Consider the following 21,221-nt stretch of genomic DNA (forward strand, 5'->3'; position numbering starts at 1 on the left):
AGCAATAAGTCATAACAATTCCTCACTTTTTTGTTTTTGTTTTGGGGGCCACACCCATTTGATGCTCAGGGGTTACTCCAGGCTAAGTGCTCAGAAATTGCCCCTGGCTTGGGGGGACCATATGGGATGTGGGGGGATCGAACCATGGTCTTTCCTTGGCTAGCGCTTGCAAGGCAGACACCTTACCTCTAGTGCCACCTTACCGCCCCCCCCCTTTTTTGAACAATTCTTCACTTTTAATCTTACACATTTATCATAATTTTACCCTGTATCCACATTGAGGTAGTAGCCCAAGGAGGAACTTGTAAGGGGCCATGAATTGAATGGTGGAACTGATAGGGTTACAAACACTGTCATGCATGTGCCTTGGGAAATTTATCTCTTAGGATAGGAAAAACTCTTATTAGCCATGCCTCTTGCACAGAGAATTAGCACAGACTAACAAGAGGAAATAGTTTACCATATATGTAGAGACTGGAAAAAAAATGTGGAAGAAAAAGAGAAATTCTAGAGTGGGATTCAAGAGTCAAATGAGAAGGCAATAGCCAGAGTATGGTCCATCACAGAAAATAATTTACTCACAAAAAAGTTTTTTGGCTCATTCTTATGCTCATTCCATTCAAGACAGACATTTCAAAAATGACTTGTCAATGCTATTTCAAATTTAAGGTAGGTAATATTTATTAGGCATTAATATATTTATAAAGGATTAGGATTATTTTTGAAATACAACAGAATTCTAGTATAGTATTGGAATGACAATAGGATAGTATTGGTCTGATAATTTATATAAAATTAATTAAAATTTTCATCTAAACCTCATTTTTTAAAGTTCTGATACTTTTATTTATAGTTTGCAAACTCTTTTGACTTCCATGGGGAAATGGTGAACATCACAAGACTCCTGAAATGAATGTAAAATTATAGAATCAAAAGAAAATGAGTTAAGCTTCTCACTGTGTTTTAAGTGCTATACTTCAAAAGGTTGCTAATTAACAAGTTACAGATAAGATTAAATATATAAAACATACAAATATATTTACATGGCATTTCAGTTTATTAATGTGATCACTCAGAGTACTACCTGGCTACACTGTGAAGCATCCCATTCCTTATAATGTATAATTTTCACACATTATAAATTTCATAGATTTACTTAAAATTAAGTACATATGTGGTTATAGTAATTTACACTTGTGAATGTGTTAATTACAAGATAATATAGAGATAAACCTAATTCAATTTACTTCCCAGTCTTGAGTTTAATTCACCAATATATTATACCCTTTTCTGTTTTTGTTTTTACTATTATTGCATTTTAAGAGAGCATATTGAGACATCCTAGATCTATTATATAGTTATTATAATTCAAATATTTGATATTACAGTTGGTATTGTTTCATCTTTGTTGTCACTGAAATATTCATCATCATTACTATTATAAATTCAGTTAATTTTGTTAACTTCCATGCTAAATATTTCACCAGCAACAAGTTAATTTGGAGCTGAGCGGATGTGCAGTGGTAAGGGGTTTGCCTTGCAAGTGATTGACCTAGGAGAGACCACAATTCGATCCCCTGGTGTCCCATATGGTTCACCCAATCCAAGAGCAGATTCTGAGTGCATAGCCAGGAGTAACTCCTGAGCATCACAGGGTGTGGCCCTAAACCACCCCCCCAAAAAAAGTTAATTTCCCATATCACAATGTTATCATACTGATGCCTATATTCATTTTATAGAGAAACTTTAGCATTTTAGCAGAGGGGATTTAAGTTTTTTTGTTCAAAGTTAAAAACTAAGAAATTGCTAGAACTAAAATAACATAGATAAAGTTGATGGGGAGCACCATCTGATTGTGTAAAGTTGTATAAAATTATTTTTTAAAAATATCAATAGAATACCATTGAGATGACTAAAACAGTTTATTCAGGCAGGCTTTCCACTTTCAACTACATGGCACTTTTTCATAGAAAGTAGTTACAATATTAGAGAGATAGTCTAAATTGAGTAAGTAGTGAGGTAAAAACAGCTATTTAAATTTGAGTTATAAATAAAAAATTGGAAAATAATTCACAAATGAAGGGATGACAAAAATTTGAGGATTAATATAACATTGAATATGTATGTATTTAGAGAAAAGAATCAGACATACAAGCAAGTCTGGATAAATAGAATATTGGGGTATTGGTCATGAAGTGGGATGAAGAAATTAGCAAAGTATTAAGTACCTGAGTGCATATATATGGTATAAATTTAATTTTAATATGACCAATTAAAGAACAGAATTTATATGTAGATTTTTTTATTTACATATAATATATTTCTTTTAAATTGTGCAATTGTGCTAGAAAGATAGTATGGACACTAAGATGCTTTCCTTGTATACAGTTAATCCAGGTTCAAACCACTGCTCCACCAAAATTGATCCCTGAGCACAAGCAGACCTCAAGCACCTCTAGGTATGTTTCAAAACTTATCAATTCATCAATCAGAAGAGCTCTTAAAATAAATCCCAGTATTTGATTTACTCATAATTTATTAAAGGCACTTGGATGACATTATGTGGGATTTGAAAGTTTCAAAGTCACAAAATTAAATTTACAATATAGGGAGATAAAAATTTAGTAATTTACAAAAGAAAGCAATCTGCTTCAAGTTTGTGTACTTGAAACATTTTAGAAAGCAGAATACTAAGCTGGCAATGACAAGTTATAATGTTATGTAGAGCTGATTGGTCAGAATTGTTTCATATCCACAAGGAAGTATAAGTGAGGAAGTATTTAGGTAGAAACAATAATTTTATCCTTCTTTGAACTGATTATAAGATATTTATAGGGGCTAGAGAGATAACACAATAGGAAAGGCATTTGCCTTGCATGTGGCTGACTGGGATTCAATCCCCTACATCCCATATGGCCTCCTTTGAGCAATCGCTAGGACTAATTTCTGAGTGTAGAGTCAGAAGTAACCTCCTAAGCAACACCAAGTATGGCCAAAATAAATTAGTCAATTCAGATGCCAAGATAATTTTCTACTCTATCATTTTGCAGATAATTAAAATGTTCTGATAATCTAAAATCCATTTTACTTTGCTTATTATATTTCTAATATTATTGATTATAGAATAACATTTGCATAATAATAAAATAAACAACTAACAGGTATAAATAGCACAAACAGAACAATAATCCATGTTAATTTATAAGAATTGTGTCCTTGTGCTGTCATAAATAATGCACTGAATGCAGTACTGAATAGTTGCATCATGCTGATATATTTAATTTTGTGTGTATCCTGTAATTATGTTATAATGTTTTCAGAGAACTTACTGTAAAGAACATGATATACCTTCGATGTGCTATACTAAGCATTGAATGTGTTTGAGTTTAGAAGGGTAATCCTTCCTTGTTAAAAAAATAAACAAAATAAAATAAATAAAATAAGTGCATAATCAAAATCTGTTATTATTTTAAAATGCTGAATTTTGTACTTATGCATTTTTATTGCTATAGTTATTATGATCCTGATATATATGAAATTATTATTCAAAGTTGTCTTTTGAAGCAGACTCTTGACACCATTTAAAGAAGAATATGGAGACAAATGAATAAAAATTGACTATGCATACTAGCATCTTGCAAATGTCTATACAAGTACTTGTTTTAGCATTTAATGATATTATTAAGCTCAGGTTAAGAAAAAAAACAGCTTTTGAAAAACACTGCAAAGATAAATACAAAAACAAAAAATGGTTAAACTAAAACCACTAAGATAAGACTGGTCAAGAATGGTTGAAAACCTAACGAACAAATTTGAAAAAAGTAGTCTATACATGATTGTGTGAGCGTTTGATTGAACAATGTATTTAGAAGGATTCTCTAATTATAGGAAATAAAAATTTTGGCTTATATTAGTAAAACAGAGGGTAATATGCACTACTTGTTATAAAAAGTGATTTTTAGAGACTATCAGTTTACATGATAAAGAAAGGATTCGTGTGAATATGGAGTTAAATGACATTATAATGAGCATTAATTATTTTTGGTATGTGCTATAGATGCTGATCTCATTTCCTTCCACACTGGATTTATTGTGAAACTGGATTGTGATTTAACAGCAATCATCATGGCAGCCTTAAACTCTAGCATCGCTCTGTCCTCTACATTTTATCTTACAGGTATCCTTGGCTATGAGGAATACCACCATTTGATTTCTATCCCTTTTTGTCTCCTCTGTCTTATTGGAATAATGGGTAACTGCACTATCCTGCATATTGTCCGAACAGATACCAGGCTCCATGAGCCCATGTACTACTTCCTGGCCATGCTTTCTCTCACTGATATGTGCATGTCCACACCCACAATGATAACACTTTTCAGAGTTTTATGGTCCATTTCCAGGGAAATTCAGTTTGAAGTATGTGTAGTCCAAATGTTTTTAATTCATACCTTTTCCTTCACTGAGTCATCTGTGCTCTTAGCCATGGCAATTGACCGGTACGTGGCTATCTGCTATCCTCTGAGATATGCTACCATTCTGACCCCAAGACTAATCATCAAAATAGGAATTGCATCTCTTCTTAGGAGTTCCTTGCCTTTGGTTCCACTCCTGGTCCGACTTTCCTTCTTACCATTCTGCCGTTCTCATATCCTGTCTCATTCCTATTGTCTGCATCAGGATATCATTCGTCTTGCCTGTGCTGATATAAAATTCAATGTTATATATGGATTGGGTGTTGTTATTGTGCTGTGGGGAATAGATTGCTTGGGTATTTTCGTGTCTTATGTATTTATTCTTCACTCTGTATTAAAGATTTCATCGCGAGAGGGGAGGTTTAAGGCACTCAACACATGTGCATCTCACATCTGTGCTGTACTCATTTTGTATGTTCCGATGATTGGACTATCTATTATTCATCGTTTTGCTAAACACTCCTCCCCCCTGATCCATATATTTATGGCTCATGTCTACTTATTTATTCCACCTGTACTTAACCCAATCATCTACAGTGTGAAAACCAAGCAGATCCGCCAAGGAATGGTGCATTTGTTTCTCCCTAAAAAATTTGGATCTTCGTTGAGATAGGCAGATCTTCAGTATAATGTTGCCTCTCCCTTATGATGTAAATGCATGGTGAATTACGTGTAGGTATTTTTAGCAGTAGTGTTACCAAAACAAATTACTTAGAGAATGACATTGAGCCAATCTAGTTTCACATAAAAGTTCTAAAAGTAAAACTGGTTTATATTAGAATAATATAATGGATTAACATGTTCTTGAATCTACTTATCTGTTATGTTCATGCTGAAAGTGGTAGAAATAAATTCCACCTAACCTGTCACATATCTAATTCCAACCACTTTTTAAGACTTCTAAATATGAAGTCTCCTTGAAAGTTTTAAATTGTATTTTGATACATGTCATTTAACAGATTGTCTTGTTTGTGCATAATATATGTATTTAAATTTTATACAGGGTCTTCAATTTTTGAATAAAATCATTCTACTCTTTGAATAGTTTTCTCTGGAATAGAGGTATGCAGCCTCCACATCTTTTTTGTTTTACTTAGTTTTGTAAGTAATTTCAATCTTATAAACAACAAAGGCTAATTTTGAAAATCTCTAGTTAACATTTATAGAGACCTGTTTTTATGCATTAATTTAGATTGATCTTCATAGTAGTATACAGTATACTATGAAACTAATTTAAATTCTGTAACTTAACATTAAATATATAAATAACAACACATGGTTTACATATAATTATTTCAATTATATGGAATTTTTAGTACTCTTAAATCTGCAATTTGAATATATTTACATATAAATATATGAATATTTTCTTACTTAAAAGTCATTAATCACAACACAAAATGAAGAAGTAAAACATTCACAGAAGAAATCATTATAGCTTTCATTATTTACATTGCTCTTTTTAAAATAAATAAATTATTTAATTGAATTACCATGAGATACATAGTTACAAATTTGTTCACCATTGCGTTTCAGCCATACAATCCAAGACTTATCCCTTTACCAGTGCTTATTTCCTACTACCATAATGCCCTTAATTTCTCTTTTGCCTTCCCCCTTGCCCTCTTCCCTACCTGACTCTGTAATAGACATTTTGCTTCTCTCTATCTTTCTCTCTCACTTTTATTTTTTCTTTTAGACACTGTAGTTTACAAAATTGTTACTGAAGGGGTATCATGCATATCCCTTCCTCTCTTTCAGCACCCATAACTTGTCCAGAGTAATCTTTTCCAATTATCATTGTCATAATGATTTCTTCTCTGCACTAACCATTATTTGTGGCAAGCTTCCTACCATGAAAGGGTTCTCCTGTCCCTTGTCTTAATTGTCTCTGGGTTAATACCATATTATCTATTTTTATATACCACAAATGAGTCTGATTATTCTATGCTTATCCCTCTCTTCATTCTGCTCAGCATAATATTTTTTATATCCATTCATGTATAAGCAAATTTCATGACTTCATTTTTCTAACATCTTTGTAGTATTCTATCAGGTAGGTGTACCACAATTTCTTTACCCACTCATCTATTCTCGGATACTTGGGTTGATTCCATATTTTGGCTATTGTGAAGAGTGAAGAGAGGAGTGTAATAAAAATAGGAGTATAAAATATTTGCATTGTTTTTAATACTAAGTAACAAGTTTCACTTTAATTATTGCAGCTATTTAAACAACTATTTATATAGATGATACCTAAAAGAGTTTTATGTACTTCTTGGTCTAAAGTGAAACTTAGTTATTGAATGGATAATTTTATTAAATGCAATCTATTATTGAATAAGGATCTGGACATTACATTTAACTACTACATTGGATATTAAATTTAATATTGAGGATATAAATCACCAGACATGTATATACTTTATACATAATAAAATTAATACCACAAATTTTGTGAATTTTAAATCAAAATATAAATCAGAAATATTCATAAGATTATTATTTCTATAGTTTAATTCAACTTTACTATTTCCCTAATAATATTTTTGTTTCTACTTCTAATTAGCTTCTGAAGAATAATAAAATTAATACCTCACAATGGAATTTTCAACTAAACCTAGTGAAAAATAAATTATTTTAGAAGATTCAATACTATATTATAAATAGCATATAATTATTGGAAAATAAAATGATAAAATATAAGCATTATGATGCTTACTTACTAACTTAAATTTGCAAGTAGAATTTAACTATGTATAATAATATTTAAATAAATACTTCAAATACATAATGAGCTCTTATTCTATAGATTTTAGAACACATAACATAGTGACCTGCTACTGTACAAAAAATGCATCTGCTTCTTTTGCTAATGAAAATATATAATTAGATAAACTGTTATTTATTTATTAAAAATTACTTGGGTTGGAATCTAGGGACATTGGTGGTGGGAAACGTTTGTGGGTGAAGGATGCTCTACATTATAGGACTGAAATTCATTTATGAATACCTTTGTAATAAGTGTTCAAATAAAATTAATAGAGATAATGAAGGAAATACCTAAATGGATAGCCAAATTGTTGACAATTTATATCATCATTTGTGGGGCCAGAAAGCTAGGATAGTGAGTAGGTAGGTTGTTTGCCCTCCTTAAGACTGACTTGGAGTGGCACTAGAGGTAAGGTGTCTGCCTTGCAAGTGCTAGCCAAGGAAGGACATGGTTCGATCCCCCGGCATCCTATATGGTCCCCCCAAGTCAGGGGCAATTTCTGAGTGCTTAGCAAGGAGTAACCTCTGAGCATCAAACAGATGTGGCCCTAAAAAAGAAAAAAAAAGACTGACTCAGATTGATCCTTGACATCTGATAATGTCCACTAAGCCTGCTTGGATTAATTCTTACATACAGAGCAAGAAGTAATATTCTGAACATTTCTAGGTTGATCCAATATCTCTAAAGAAATAGTAATAATAATTATTACTATGACTTGCTACTAGATTTTGGACTTTATCATTAGAATTGTTTAATACTTACCAAAAACATTAGAAACCATAAATTCCAAAATTTTACATAGCACACAAAGTATAGATATTGAGAGTAATTATATAAAAAGTAATAACTATATTGATATATAATATTATAAATTGCATATTATAAAATAGAAATACAAGATTGTTATTTTTATTAAATCTTAAGTAAGTAAATTTTGCTCCTAACAACAAAGATTCTTTGTTATATCCAAAATTAGAACAGCTGAAACTTTAAGTTATTTGAACATGTATATATCAATAGAAGACAACCATCCCTTAGTGGGTAAAGTGATATGTTTACAATGAACTAGTGTCATATTTTATTTATCTAATGTTTCTTGCAATTAATATAGAATCCTCTTTATATTACATTTTTCACACCAAAAATAAGTTACCATATACAAAGTCCATGATAAAATAGCAGCCTGAAAGGTATAATCTTTCTGTGTATGGGTGGCATGTTTAAGAAGGATGAAAGGTTTATATCAAACATGAGAAATTAAGAAGTAAAAAAGAGTATAAGGATTCTTCTAGATGCTCTTTAATGCCTTTTCAATAGGATCAGTAATTTTCAAGATGACATAACAATATCTCTCATAGTCTAAATCATACTGTAAAGTCATTCTTGAGGCAGATAGCACAGGGGTCTTACAAGGTCTGTGCCTTGCATGTAACTGAACTAGGATCAATCCTAGACACATCACAGTTCCCTGAATATCACCAATTCATTATGAAAAATATTAGGAAAATATTTGGAAGCTTTAAATCATGGTCAATTATACTTTATTTACATTACCTATTTTCTTAAATATAAACATAACTTTTTATTATAACATATTTTAACTACTTTACATCTTAAGAATACTAATTTCTACCAAATAATATTAATGTTGACTACATATAGCAACCAGATCATTATTAATGGCATTATTATATAGTTTAAAAAGTCAGTAAACATTACTGACCAATCCATTATTGAATCTATAAAGTTACTTTTGAGTATTTTGAAAATAATATTCAATTAGATAGAAAATTAGGATGCCAAAAAGTGTATGAATCATTAAAAATAGAAAAAAATAGACTTTCGTCTACTATACTTAATAAAATCATATAATATTTCACTCCAGTAACATATAGAAAAACAGCAACATAATAAGTAAAACAAAATTATTGGCTTTTATCTTAATAGCTTTTATCAAGTTAGCGATTGAACAAAGGGAAGAAATAATCTAGTAAAGAGGTCATTTATGGAGTGCGCCTGCCACTAGGCCACTTCCCCACGTGGGCACCAGACCCCTGAGCTCCCCCTCAGCCAGTGCCTGAACCCAGGGACCCCTGACCTGGTGTAGGCAGGGTGAGTGCTCCTGCCACTCGGCCATGTCCCTAAGTGGGTGCTGGACCCCGTGCTCTGCCTCAGCCCTGCGCCTGACCCCAGGGACACCCGACACAGCTGCAGGCAGGAGGAGTGTGCCTGCCACTTAGCCACCTCCCACGTGGGCACCAGACCCCTGTGCTTCTCCTAAGCACTGCAACTGAACCCAGGGACCCCGACCCAGCTGCAGGTAGGGTGAGTGCGCCTGCCACTAGGCCACCTTCCCACACCCATGGTTGACCCCAGGGACCCCGGACTTGACTCCCGACAGGGTGAGTGTGCTACCCGGCCACCTCCCCACGTGGGCACCCTGAGAACCTTGCACCTGACCCACTCTGTGCCACTGGGAAGGGCTAGAACCTATAGTTTGGGTCTATTCCCTGGATCTTGGGGTATCCTAGTGCAGCCTGCCCCCTGAGCTCCGGAGTGAACCTGGGACTCCCAAGGGTGGAGTGAGGCTGCCAAGTGGGTCTGGCTGAAGGAATTTCCTTGGCTGAGGCCAGGAGAGGGTGGAGCTCCGCGAAAAACTAGAAGCATTTTCACTAAACTCAGGAACTAGGTAAGGCTGTCCACTTCTGGTATACCTACAATTCTTAGGTTATTTCTTTTGTCCTTGTTCATTAGATACTGGACTTTTCTTTCCAGTGCTTTGCCTTTTATTTCCTTGCTGGTTTCTTGGTCTTTTTTTTTTTGTTTGCAGTTTTCCTTCAAGTTCTTCAATGTGCTTCTCCAACTGTGTGATGCTGCTCGTATGGCTTGTTATATTGTCTTTTAACTCCTGTAATTCCCTTTGTATGGAATCTCTTATATTTTTTGACAGCTCTTCTTTAATTTGGCTGATTTGTTCTTCCATGGATTTCTTGCATTTGGTGGCTAGCATTTCCTTCATTTTCTTAATCATGGCTTCCATCCTTGACATGTGCAGAGACGGAGATCTCTAGATACAGAGACCTGATTTTACCACCCAGGATGGAGCAGAAGTCTCCCATACACCACAAAAGCACCAACGGAAGAGTAAATGAACTAGAAAGGAGTCTATAGTTAATTCCATGAGGTGGAGAAGGGAATTCTTTTTCAAATGACTCCAATGTTTACTGTGCCTATGCAGGAGAGGAGAAAGAGAGAGAGAGAGAGAGAGAGAGAGAGAGAGAGAGAGAGAGAGAGAGAGAGAGAGAGAGAGAGAGAGAGAGAGAGAGAACAAAATAATATTTTTTTTATCTATCTAGCTTTTGTCGATTTCTTTGATTTGGCGTGGATATAGAACTGGTTGTCTCCATTTTTATTTATTTTTTCTTTCTTCTTTTCTCTTCTTCCGTTTTGTGCTCTGTCATGTTTTTTTTTTTTCTCAAGTCCATGACAAGTATGTGGTGCCTATCTTTATTGTTGTAGTGCTCACTGGATATTTTATTTGGTTCTTCTTATACTGATGTGGTTTTTCACCTTCTTTTTCCCCTTCGTCTCTCAAACCGAGGATGAGAGCCTCTAAAAGGACTACAGCCATGTTCAGCATATTTGATTTTTACCCATTTTATTACTTTTCTCTTCTTCAAACAAACCACATAACCTTAACTATCTAGTCCCGCCTCCCAATTAGAGGGGGATGTAATGGAGGTACCATGACCAAACAATTGAAAGATCACTAAGTAGTAAGCTAGGCATGGAGGGGACCACTCACTCTAGCAGCCCCGGGGGTGAGGGTGGAGGCGATGGGAGGCAGGATGGGAGCGAAGGTGGAGGGAGGACAATTCAGTGGTGGAAATTCCCTGATTCAATGTTAATATTACCTAAAATATTGCTGTGAATGATATGTAAGCCACTATGACTAAAATAAAATTTATAAAAAAGAGGTCATTTGTAAAGGAACAGAACTGAATTTTAGAGTAAATTCAATATATTAAATGCACATGCTTATGTACAACATATAAGTTATGCTGCAATATTACTTAAAATTATCTCAAATGTTAATATAATATAGGAACATCTAGAAATTTTCTAAAAAAATAATGTTTGTGGGGCCAGAATGGTAGCACAGTGGTAGGCATTTTCCTTGCGCACTGCTGACCCAAGACGGACATGGGTTCAATCCCCGGCATCCCATATGATCTCCCAAGCCAGGAGCAATTTTTTTAATATAATAATTTTTATTGTGACCAAAGAGTGAATAAAAAAATCTTTAAGGTGCATAGTGACAAGAATAGTGACAAGAATCAGGGTCATTCCCACCACCAGGGTTGTCCTCCTTCCTCCACCCCTTTTCCCAGCATGTGTCCCATGTTTCCCTTTTGTCCCCCAGAGTACTAGTGAAACTGTTTCCCTCTGTGTATAGCTTGTAGATAGGGTATCAGTTCTGTTGTTGACTTTAGGTTTGATGTTTATGTCGGATCATTTTTTAATTCCACTCAATTTTCATACAGCTGATTATTTTTTAATTCCACTCAATTTTTATACAGCTTTTTGATCCCGGTACCATTCATTTTTATTTTCCTCCACAATTCAACAATTCATGAGGCAGAACAAGATGATTCACATTGTGTGGTTCTGCTGGAAGGGGACAAAGAAAAAAGAAAAAAAAAAAGCAGCTACCAAAAAAAATAGCACCTAGCAGTAAAGAATCACCAAATTATAAATAATAACCACAAGAGTGAAATAAAGAAAAAAATGAAGAGAAAAGAGAAGTAAAAAAGAAAAAGAAGAGAGGAAAAAATGAAAAAGTATTGGGGAAGTAATAAAGGAAATTCCCTTGTCCTAAGAGATTCAGGGTTTCTCCGACCATGAAGTATACTGTCATGGGAACAACTACTGGCTCCATACCTTCAGGAGCTATTTCTGAGTACCTAGCCAGGAGTAACCCCTGAGCCCTCGGGTGTGGCCCCCCAAATAATAATAATAATAATAATAATAATAATAATAATAATAATGATGATGATGATGATGGTGGTGGTGTTTGGAGCAGGAGAGATATTACAGCAGGTAAGGTACATGTCTTCCATGCTGCTGACCCAAGTTTAATCCCTATGACCTCATTTGGTCCCACAAGCAGTGATTCCTAAGTACTAACAAATGTGGTTAAAAAAATTCCCAAAATATAAAACTAAAACATATTTAAAACAAAGAGATGTCTCAAATAACATGCTTTGCTTGTGAGTATCTGCCCTCGGCACCAAGTGCTCCTCAAAGCACCACAGGATGTATCTTTCTTCCAACATATAAAAATTAATAAATAAAAAAAGTTGCCTGCGTTCTACCTTGTGTAGCATTTTCAAAATCATCAGGTAGAAGTAAAATGTGGACAGGAGTGCAGCTTTAAGACACAGATAACAGTACGTTTATAAAATAGGAATTTCAACAAACAAAACGATAATAGCATTGATGAAATGGCATACTCCAATGACAGAAATAAAATTAAAATATCAGAAAAAAATCAAAAGTAGTTACTGAATTTCTCTATGTTTTCTTTTATTTGGCACAAATGTTGATCTTATTATTCTATTCTCCATTGAGTATAATTATGATATTAGGCTATGGTTTGATAGCAATCCTAATGGCAGCCAGCAAATAACCTGTCTATATTCTATATTATATCTGTCAGTCTTTGGGACATAGTCTATACAGTTTACATTACATTCCAACTCCTCTATTTTATTAAAATAGCAGGAAACTTACCATCTTTCATACTATATGTACAGGATCCATGACCCTATGGTCTTACCTTCCCTGATTGCACTTGCCCATGATCACGATTAATAATATTCTTATAGCGATCCTTTTCCCAGAAGATATGGTTTAACATCTGTATCATTTTTGAAGTTCATGTTTTTAACAACTCAATTATTATTGACCCTGATTATGGCCTTTGGTTGATATTTAGCTATTTAATCTGTTCAAGACTGACCACTAAATTTGAAATGGAGCATTAATAGGAGTGACTTATGATCATAATACTTTGGATCTAGTTGCCTTCTTTTTCTATTGCTGCTCCACTGGATGAAAAACTGTTTGGAGATTATAAACAAATCCTTGAAAGTAAACATTTAACTTTTATCAGCCCACATGAATCTGAATTATATTTTACATAATAAAGAGGTTTTATTGTTGAACAAATTAGGATTTTAAATATTATTCTCATGTACTATGGATATCTTATATCCAACTGTTTTTCTACTCCCCCATTTTTTCCCTTGGTTTTATTTTGACCACAAAGGTGGTATTTATAATTTATTCTGGTTCTGTGCTCAGAAATCACTCTTAGTGAGGCTCTCAAAATCATATATTAAACATGCAAGGCAAACTACATTAATGTTGTATTTCTCTTGCTTCTATGACCACATTTTACCCAATTTCTTATCTTAAGTAATATTTGCCCTATCTTTTAGAATTTTGACCCACAGACCATAAGATATCAACCCTGAATAATAGGACCTGATTAAGATTAGATAATATTCTTGATATAACAAGTAAAATAAAAATTATGATAAAATATGTGCATGCAAACATTACAATATAAATATGTTTATGTAAATAATTTAACTATGTAAACTTATTTTCAAAATGAAAACTGCAAATATAAAAAAATTAATATGTATATGCTGAACATATCTTTCTTTGTTCTTGTAACCTTCAATTAAATTTTTTTGTAATTTAATTTTGCTAACAGAAGTATACTGAAACTACATATTGCAGATTTTGGTGACCTAATTTTAAACTTTAAAGATAGTTATTAATAATCATATGCAGAGTTTGCATGCAGAAGACCTAGGCTTGAGTTCCAGAATTTATGGTCTTCTAAATAGCAATGCTAGAGCTTCTGCCCTCCATATGACACAAAATAAGGTTTAAATTCAATGTACTACCAATTGCTTTTCAAACATATGCCAAAAAACATTACCCATTACAATTGGTCTTAATATTTATAATTAGATTTATATTATACTCATAAAATAAATTTTGACAAAACAAATAGGAGCCACATATTCTGAATAGATTGTTCTCTCCAATAAATATGTTGAAAATGAATTATATGATATGTGAATGCTTGAATAAATAGGTGGCATGTTAGTATTATGAATCAAGAGCAGGAACATAATTGGCATAATTTGTGTTTAGAATATTAATAAGCCTAGATTAAGCTTCGAAAACAAGTTGTTTGCATAAAAAATGAGGCATCTTAGGACTCAGCAGAGAAGGTGCTCATCTTGCATAGGACTAACATGGGTTCAATCCTTGGCATTACATATAGTCCCTGGAAACAGCAAGGAATGATTCCTAAGCACAGATTCAAGAATAAGCATTGAGAAATCACATATAGATATAGCCCCTAACTACCTGAAAATACACTTTCCTCCTAAAATAAAACAAACAAACAAGGTTTCTTTGTTATGTCTAAATTGTATTATGAAGCATCTACTATAATATTTATGCTTATATATTGCTTAAAATATTTGGTGTTTTATTACAAGTTTGATATATTCTTGAATATGTACTTGACTTTTAAAAAACATCCACTGCCTTCTTAAAGAATCAGAAAGATATCTAGAAGTTCAAGAATTAATGTACTTTTATATTCCAATTTTTTATTTAAAAAAGTGAATAAGTGCCCAGAACTATAGCAAAGTGGTAAGGCATTTGCCTTACATGCTGTTAACCAGGGACAGACTCATGTTCAATTCCTGGCATTCCATATTGTCCCTTGAGCCTGCCAGGAGTCATTTCTGAATGCAGAGCCAAGAATAATCCCTAAATGGAGCCTGAGTGTGGCCCAAAAACAAAAAATAAAGAAGGAAAAGTAAAAAAAACGTGAATACTTTTCAAATTTCTATTATGTATATTATAAAGTAACTACTATATTATATAGAAGGTCTTTATGGTAAACTATATCAAGAAAATTATAGTCACATAGCCTATCAATTTTAACTTTTCCATAAAAATACAAATTATTTTTTCTATATGAAGTATTTCTGTAAAATGTTCACCCATATAGAATTCATCACGCAATATAATAATTTAAAATAATAAAATAATATATTCTTAAAATAATATAGCTGTGTTATACTTGGATTTACATAAAACTTAAAGACAGTCATATGCACTTGCAAATAGGGCAATAACTATTTCAGTATTTTCAAAGCATTCAAGTCAATCTCACAATCAGATCATTTTTAAATGTATGTGATATTCATTATGATCATTACATTTTTATTAGTTTTCTTAGGGGCCATGCCTGGTAGTACTAAGGGATTACTTCTGGTTCTGCCTTCAGAGATCACTCCTAGGAACCATATGAGCTGCTGATGGAGTCAGAGAGATGGTACCATGCATATGGTTTGCCAGAACTTAATACCTAGCACCCCTTGAGTACAGAACCAGGAGAAAACTCTAAACATATGGTTTGGCACCCAAACACCCTCCAATATCAACCTTAAAGAGTGAGAGATAAAACCAGGTGGATATAGGCAAGGAAAATGTCCTACCCATAGTGAACATAGTACTATCTCTCCTAAATTAGACACCATTTTAAATTATGTAGTTTCAGGACTTACTTTAGGTCTTTTTGATTTGACTATTTTTTAGTTTAGAACAGAGACAATGCACAATTATGGAAGAAAGGTTTATTAATGACAAAAGTATATTAAGTATATATAGCAAAAATATGAGATATAAAAAGGTAAACTAGGAAAACTGATTATATTTATATAAGACATCCAACAAGCCCAAAATATATCATCTTGATTTTTTGTCAATATTTTATTTCTTTAGAATTTTTCTGGCTAAATTTAATTTCTACTAAATAAAAATATTGGTATAACTTTATCTTCTCAGAGGAACCTACTTTTGTTTACTTACTTTCAAAGCAAATTTGTGTGTCCAAAACTATATTTGAGTATTCATATGTATTAAAATTTTTTGAGTCATATATTTCCTGTAAACTGAGGGGACATTAGTTTGAAAGAGAAGAATGAATATACAGGATTTCTACTTAAGTTATAAAGAAATATAAGGATGTTTGTTACATAAAATAATTAAAATTTACATTAAAGTAGTTAAAAATTAACGATTAAATAGCTTTTTTAAAGTTTTCTTTTATATTCTGAATCATGTGTATGTAGTGACAAGGTTAGATCAAAACTAAGATTTGACTTAATGGATCTACTATGGTCATGACCCTATGATTTTCCATAAAAGGCACATTTGTGTATTCCAAAAAAGATCTTTTTATCTCTCATTATTTTATAGTCTGCTTTTTATTGCCTAAAATGTTCTTTAATGGTCTTTGAAAAATTATGTATTTTCCCTTTGCTTCTTAATTATCAAGTAGAGATCATCTGGAAATGTCACTATTTTACGATAGCATGAGTTTAGATGTTTTGAGAATTGATCAGCCTAGTATTATATAGATGGTATGTAGGCATATTTTTCTACCCTGGATTCCTATTTGACTTCTTTCATAAACATTGGGTTATTTTAGTTGGAAACAGATCCCTATTACTCGCATTCTTATCTCTTTTGTCTTTACCCCATAAACAATGGGATTCATGGTAGGTGGTATTAATAAGTAAAGATTTGCCAGGAGGATAAGGGTATGTCTGGGCACATGGTGTCCAAAACGATGGGTAAAAAAGGAAAAGAAGGCAAGTGTATAGAATATTAAGATTACACATATATGAGCCCCACAAGTACCAAAGGACTTTGCCCTGGCCTCTTTAGAAGGCAGTCGAAAGACCGTTCTCAGAATTAACCAATAGGATAGGGAGATGAGGACAAAATCCAACCCTGTGGTTAGGAGAGCAGCAGTGAGTCCATAAATGCTATTAGGAGTAAAACTATTGCAAGCCAACTTAGCAATGCCCATGTTCTCACAGTAAGTATGGTGGATAACATTACTCCTGCAGAAGTGCAACCGGAGAATAAGGAGCACTCCAGGGATGACTACAATCATGCTCCTAGCCACCAAAGCAAGTCCCACTTTGCCAATAAGAGATCCTGTAAGCAGAGTTACATAATGAAGTGGCGCACAGATAGCCACATACCGATCAAAAGCCATAGCCAGTAGAACTGCAGATTCAGAGAGGAAAAGAGCATGAACAAAGAACATCTGAGTGAGACAGGCAGCAAATGTTGATGGAGAGGGCCCCAGCCAGAAGATAAGAAGCATTTTTGGCACTGTGACAGTACAAAGGAATACATCATTGAGTGCCAGCATGGCCAGAAAGAGATACATGGGTTCATGGAGGCTCCTGTCCCAGGCAATCACTGCCATAACTAGACCATTTCCTACCACTGCCAGAAGGTACATAAAGCTGAAAGGAATGGAGATCCAGATTTGGAAGTCTTCTAATCCTGGGACACCAGTCAGTATGAAAGCAGTAAATTGAGTAGCTGTATAATTGGATGTTCTTATGTGAAGATGACCAAGGTCTGTTACATGAAAAACAGAAATTAGTAGAACAAATAAAGTGTAAAGTGAACATTTATTCATTCACCCTAGTGAAGTCCTAAGCATTAATTTTAGTATGATAAGTATAAATAAACTGAGAATGGCTACTAAGTACTGAAGTAGTTGTAGATAAACTAGTTGTCCTTATATATAATTTTATTATTGTAACTTACATAACATATTTATAATAGTACTAACACTTATTATTACAATGTACAATTACTGCACTTTATCATCAAGAAAATGTTCATGAACCTCCACTGGTGACCTTATGGCATTTCTAGTGTAGTCTTCTTCATCCTCTCACTTTCTAAATTTGCCAGTCTCAGTTGTGTAATAGACCAAGGGTCTATCATTTTTGATACTGCCACTTTTATAGTATGTCAATGTTATTCCTAAACTTTTACTCTGCTTTTATGTTATGTAAGCTGTCTCTAAAAGTGAAACAAAAATGTATGCATATATTTTTTTTTGAAAAATTAACTTCTAAGCACATAATTTTAGGCTTTCTAAATAATGGTACATTTTTAAATGCAAATTAAGATATGTTTTTCTCTTTTTATCAAGGATAATTAAATGTAAGTCTGAGTGTATTAAAATACATTTTTAAATGAACAAATTTAATGAGGAAATATGGATTGGATAATAAACTAAAAGATCAAAACAAAAATAAAGACATATTTTGAGTATCTTATGTAGAATATCTAATTAATATAGCTACTATATGAAGCAAATAAAATTAGTATTTTAATTTTACATAGAAGAGAATTCAAACATAGATTTTTCTCTAGGTCATATCACTACTCTCAAATCCTGAAATTACAATGGCACAATCAAAAGTTTTAATGACTAAATTATTATAATTTACCTTTTAGATACATGATTTTTCTAAAACATGGGTAATAAAAAATGGTAGATCTTGAAAATCTTCTTAGTACTTTTTATAACATTACAATAGATTCAGGACTCAGAAATTATGCGCATAAGTACATTTATTTATAGATGCATCTGTATTGCACATGGATATTTTATAAAACTCCTTAGGGAATATCATCTAGGTTGAGGATTCTTTTGGGTATTTGGATATTGAATGACTGTCTTTACATCTGAGACTCATAATAAGTATTTTAATTACCTCAATAATTGTATTATTTATGTTTGTCAAATAATATTTTCCATTTCTAAAATATATTTCATAATTTTTCTCTTTAAACCAAATTTTAATATGATCAATTTAAATTTTAATACAAGAAATTTAAAAATATCAGGATTTTTAATATCTTTCCATAGGAATCCAACTGACATTAACATCTGCAATGGAGTCCATTTTTTTTTATCATTCTGGAGACTGCAAAGTTCAAGATCACTTGACATGTTGATTGGTTTTTGGTGAGAAGGTAGATAGTTTATTTCTATGTCAATACATAGTGAACTAATTCTGTAATCATATTTTATGACTTCATTTAAACCTGACTAATTCCACAAGGGTAAAATCTTCAAATAGACTCATATTGAGAACCACACCAAACTTTGGAGAAATATCTCTATTAATTTTGTTCCTTGTTGACTCTCTATTTCTTGACAATCCTACACAAAAATATGGTGTATCCTATTGCATGACTTATCTGAAATATAAATGTCATTGGTAACAAATAGTCTTTGAGCTATAATAATATATTTCATTACATTATCAAGCATTCTTTGATGAATTATATTGAGAAAAACACAATACTTGATAAACTCCCACATTTTAAATAAATATTTTAAATGATATTTTTATTTAAATACCTTGGTCACAAACATGATTATGGTTGTGTTTCAGTCATATAAGAGGACACCTCCCATCACCAGTGCAACATTCCCACCAATGTCCATATCTCTCCTCCCCACCTCTCCCCCACCTGCACTCTAGACAGGCTTTCTATTTCCCTCATACATTCTCATTGTTAGGATAGTTTGCAATGTAGTTATTTCTCTAACTAAACTCATTACTCTTTGTGGTGAGGTTCATGAAGTGGGCTGTAGTGTTTTGGAGACCAGAGAGATAGTACAGAGGTTAAGATGTTTGCTTTGTATACAGTCATCCCCTTTCAATCCTTGTGAGTGTTGTCAGGACTGATCCTTAAGCACAAAGTCAATAGTAAGCCTGGGAACCACTGAATAGCAAAATAATTTAAAAAAAAAAACCACTCATACATAATGGACAAAATTATCTTGCAAGTATCATATTATTTCAATTTTCTTTCTTCTTTTTGCTGAAAAAAAAACTGAGGTTTTTTGTTTGCTTTGCTTTTGGTTTATACCTGTGGATTCTCATTTGTTATTTCTGGCTCTTTACTTAGAAATTACTCCAGGACCATATGAGATGCCAAGAATCAATTTCAGGTTGGTTACATGCATAGGAAGCATAGTATCTGTTGTACTATCACTCCAGCCCCTAATTTAGTTCTTTATTACTAATTACTCTTTATTACAAAATTACTCAGAGGACCATATGAGATGCCAAAAATCAATTTCAGGTTGGTTGCATGCATAGGAAGCATAGTATCTGTTGTACTATCACTCCAGCCCCTAATTTAGTTCTTTATTTTTATTCAATTATCATTGTTAAATTTTATGCTTTATAGATCTTTTTATACTGAAAAGATATTTTGTTTGATCTTATGAACAAACAGAACAGTTTTAGATTTATAGAAAAATTGCAAACACCAGTATGAGGTTTATAGAAAAATTAAGCAGAAAGCAGTGATTTTTTATTCTGTTAACCTACCTTACCAATCCAGTTTCCCAATTTTTAATTTATTAAATTATTATAATTGATACATTTCAATTGAGAAGCTAGCTAATAAATATTTTAATTAAATTAAAGACCATATTTCACAATCAACTTTGTTCTTTGCATTGGAAATTATATTAATTTGGCACTTATTTATTTACTTATTTATTTTTGTTTTGGGGCCACACCTTTTAGCACTCAGGTGTTATTCCTGGCTCTGTGCTCAGAAGTTACTTTTGGCAGGCTCCAGGGACTTTATGGGATGTGAATATTGAACCCTGGTCTGACATGTGCAAGACAAATGCTGTACCTGTTGTGTTATCACTCTGGCCCTAAATTTGGCACTTCTATAATATCACAAAGTCCTCATGGCATTATAGTACATGACAATTTCATTGCCTTAAAAATCCCTTATATTTTTCTTTTTATTCCTCTAACACTTCTGAGAGTGACTGAATATTTCCTGCATTTAAAGATTTATTTTCTCCAATTGTAAAGACTTGAAATATAGTCAGATTAAATTGTTTTACTTAATAATTAGCATTTAGATTTATCTTTGCCTTTCTTGTTTGTTTTTTGTTTTGATGTTTGGCCATATCCAGCTTTTCTCAGCACTGGCTCTACACTCGAGGATAACTC

General features: G+C 32.9%; 2 protein-coding genes across 2 annotated transcripts; one reads left to right on the forward strand and one right to left on the reverse strand.

Annotated features, from left to right (window-relative positions):
• The first annotated feature begins 4,125 nt into the window (after positions 1–4,125).
• Positions 4,126–5,085, forward strand: LOC126018462 (olfactory receptor 51G2-like). Its single transcript, XM_049780597.1, has one exon. The coding sequence runs from the start codon at positions 4,126–4,128 to the stop codon at positions 5,083–5,085; it is 960 nt and encodes a 319-aa protein (XP_049636554.1).
• An 11,743-nt stretch (positions 5,086–16,828) lies between these two features.
• Positions 16,829–17,848, reverse strand: LOC126018463 (olfactory receptor 52Z1P-like). The gene has a single exon (XM_049780598.1). It carries the CDS (start codon positions 17,846–17,848, stop codon positions 16,829–16,831), a length of 1,020 nt encoding a protein of 339 aa, XP_049636555.1.
• Between the last annotated feature and the right edge of the window lie 3,373 nt (positions 17,849–21,221).

The sequence above is a fragment of the Suncus etruscus genome, chromosome 9 (assembly GCF_024139225.1).
Source record: "Suncus etruscus isolate mSunEtr1 chromosome 9, mSunEtr1.pri.cur, whole genome shotgun sequence".
In the NCBI taxonomy this organism is placed as follows: Eukaryota; Metazoa; Chordata; class Mammalia; order Eulipotyphla; family Soricidae; genus Suncus; species Suncus etruscus.

Bases quoted from the DNA above. Each gene is read 5' to 3' on its own strand.
- LOC126018462 (XM_049780597.1), top strand. From the start codon at position 4,126: ATGGCAGCCTTAAACTCTAGCATCGCTCTGTCCTCTACATTTTATCTT.
- LOC126018463 (XM_049780598.1), bottom strand. From the start codon at position 17,848: ATGAATAAATGTTCACTTTACACTTTATTTGTTCTACTAATTTCTGTT.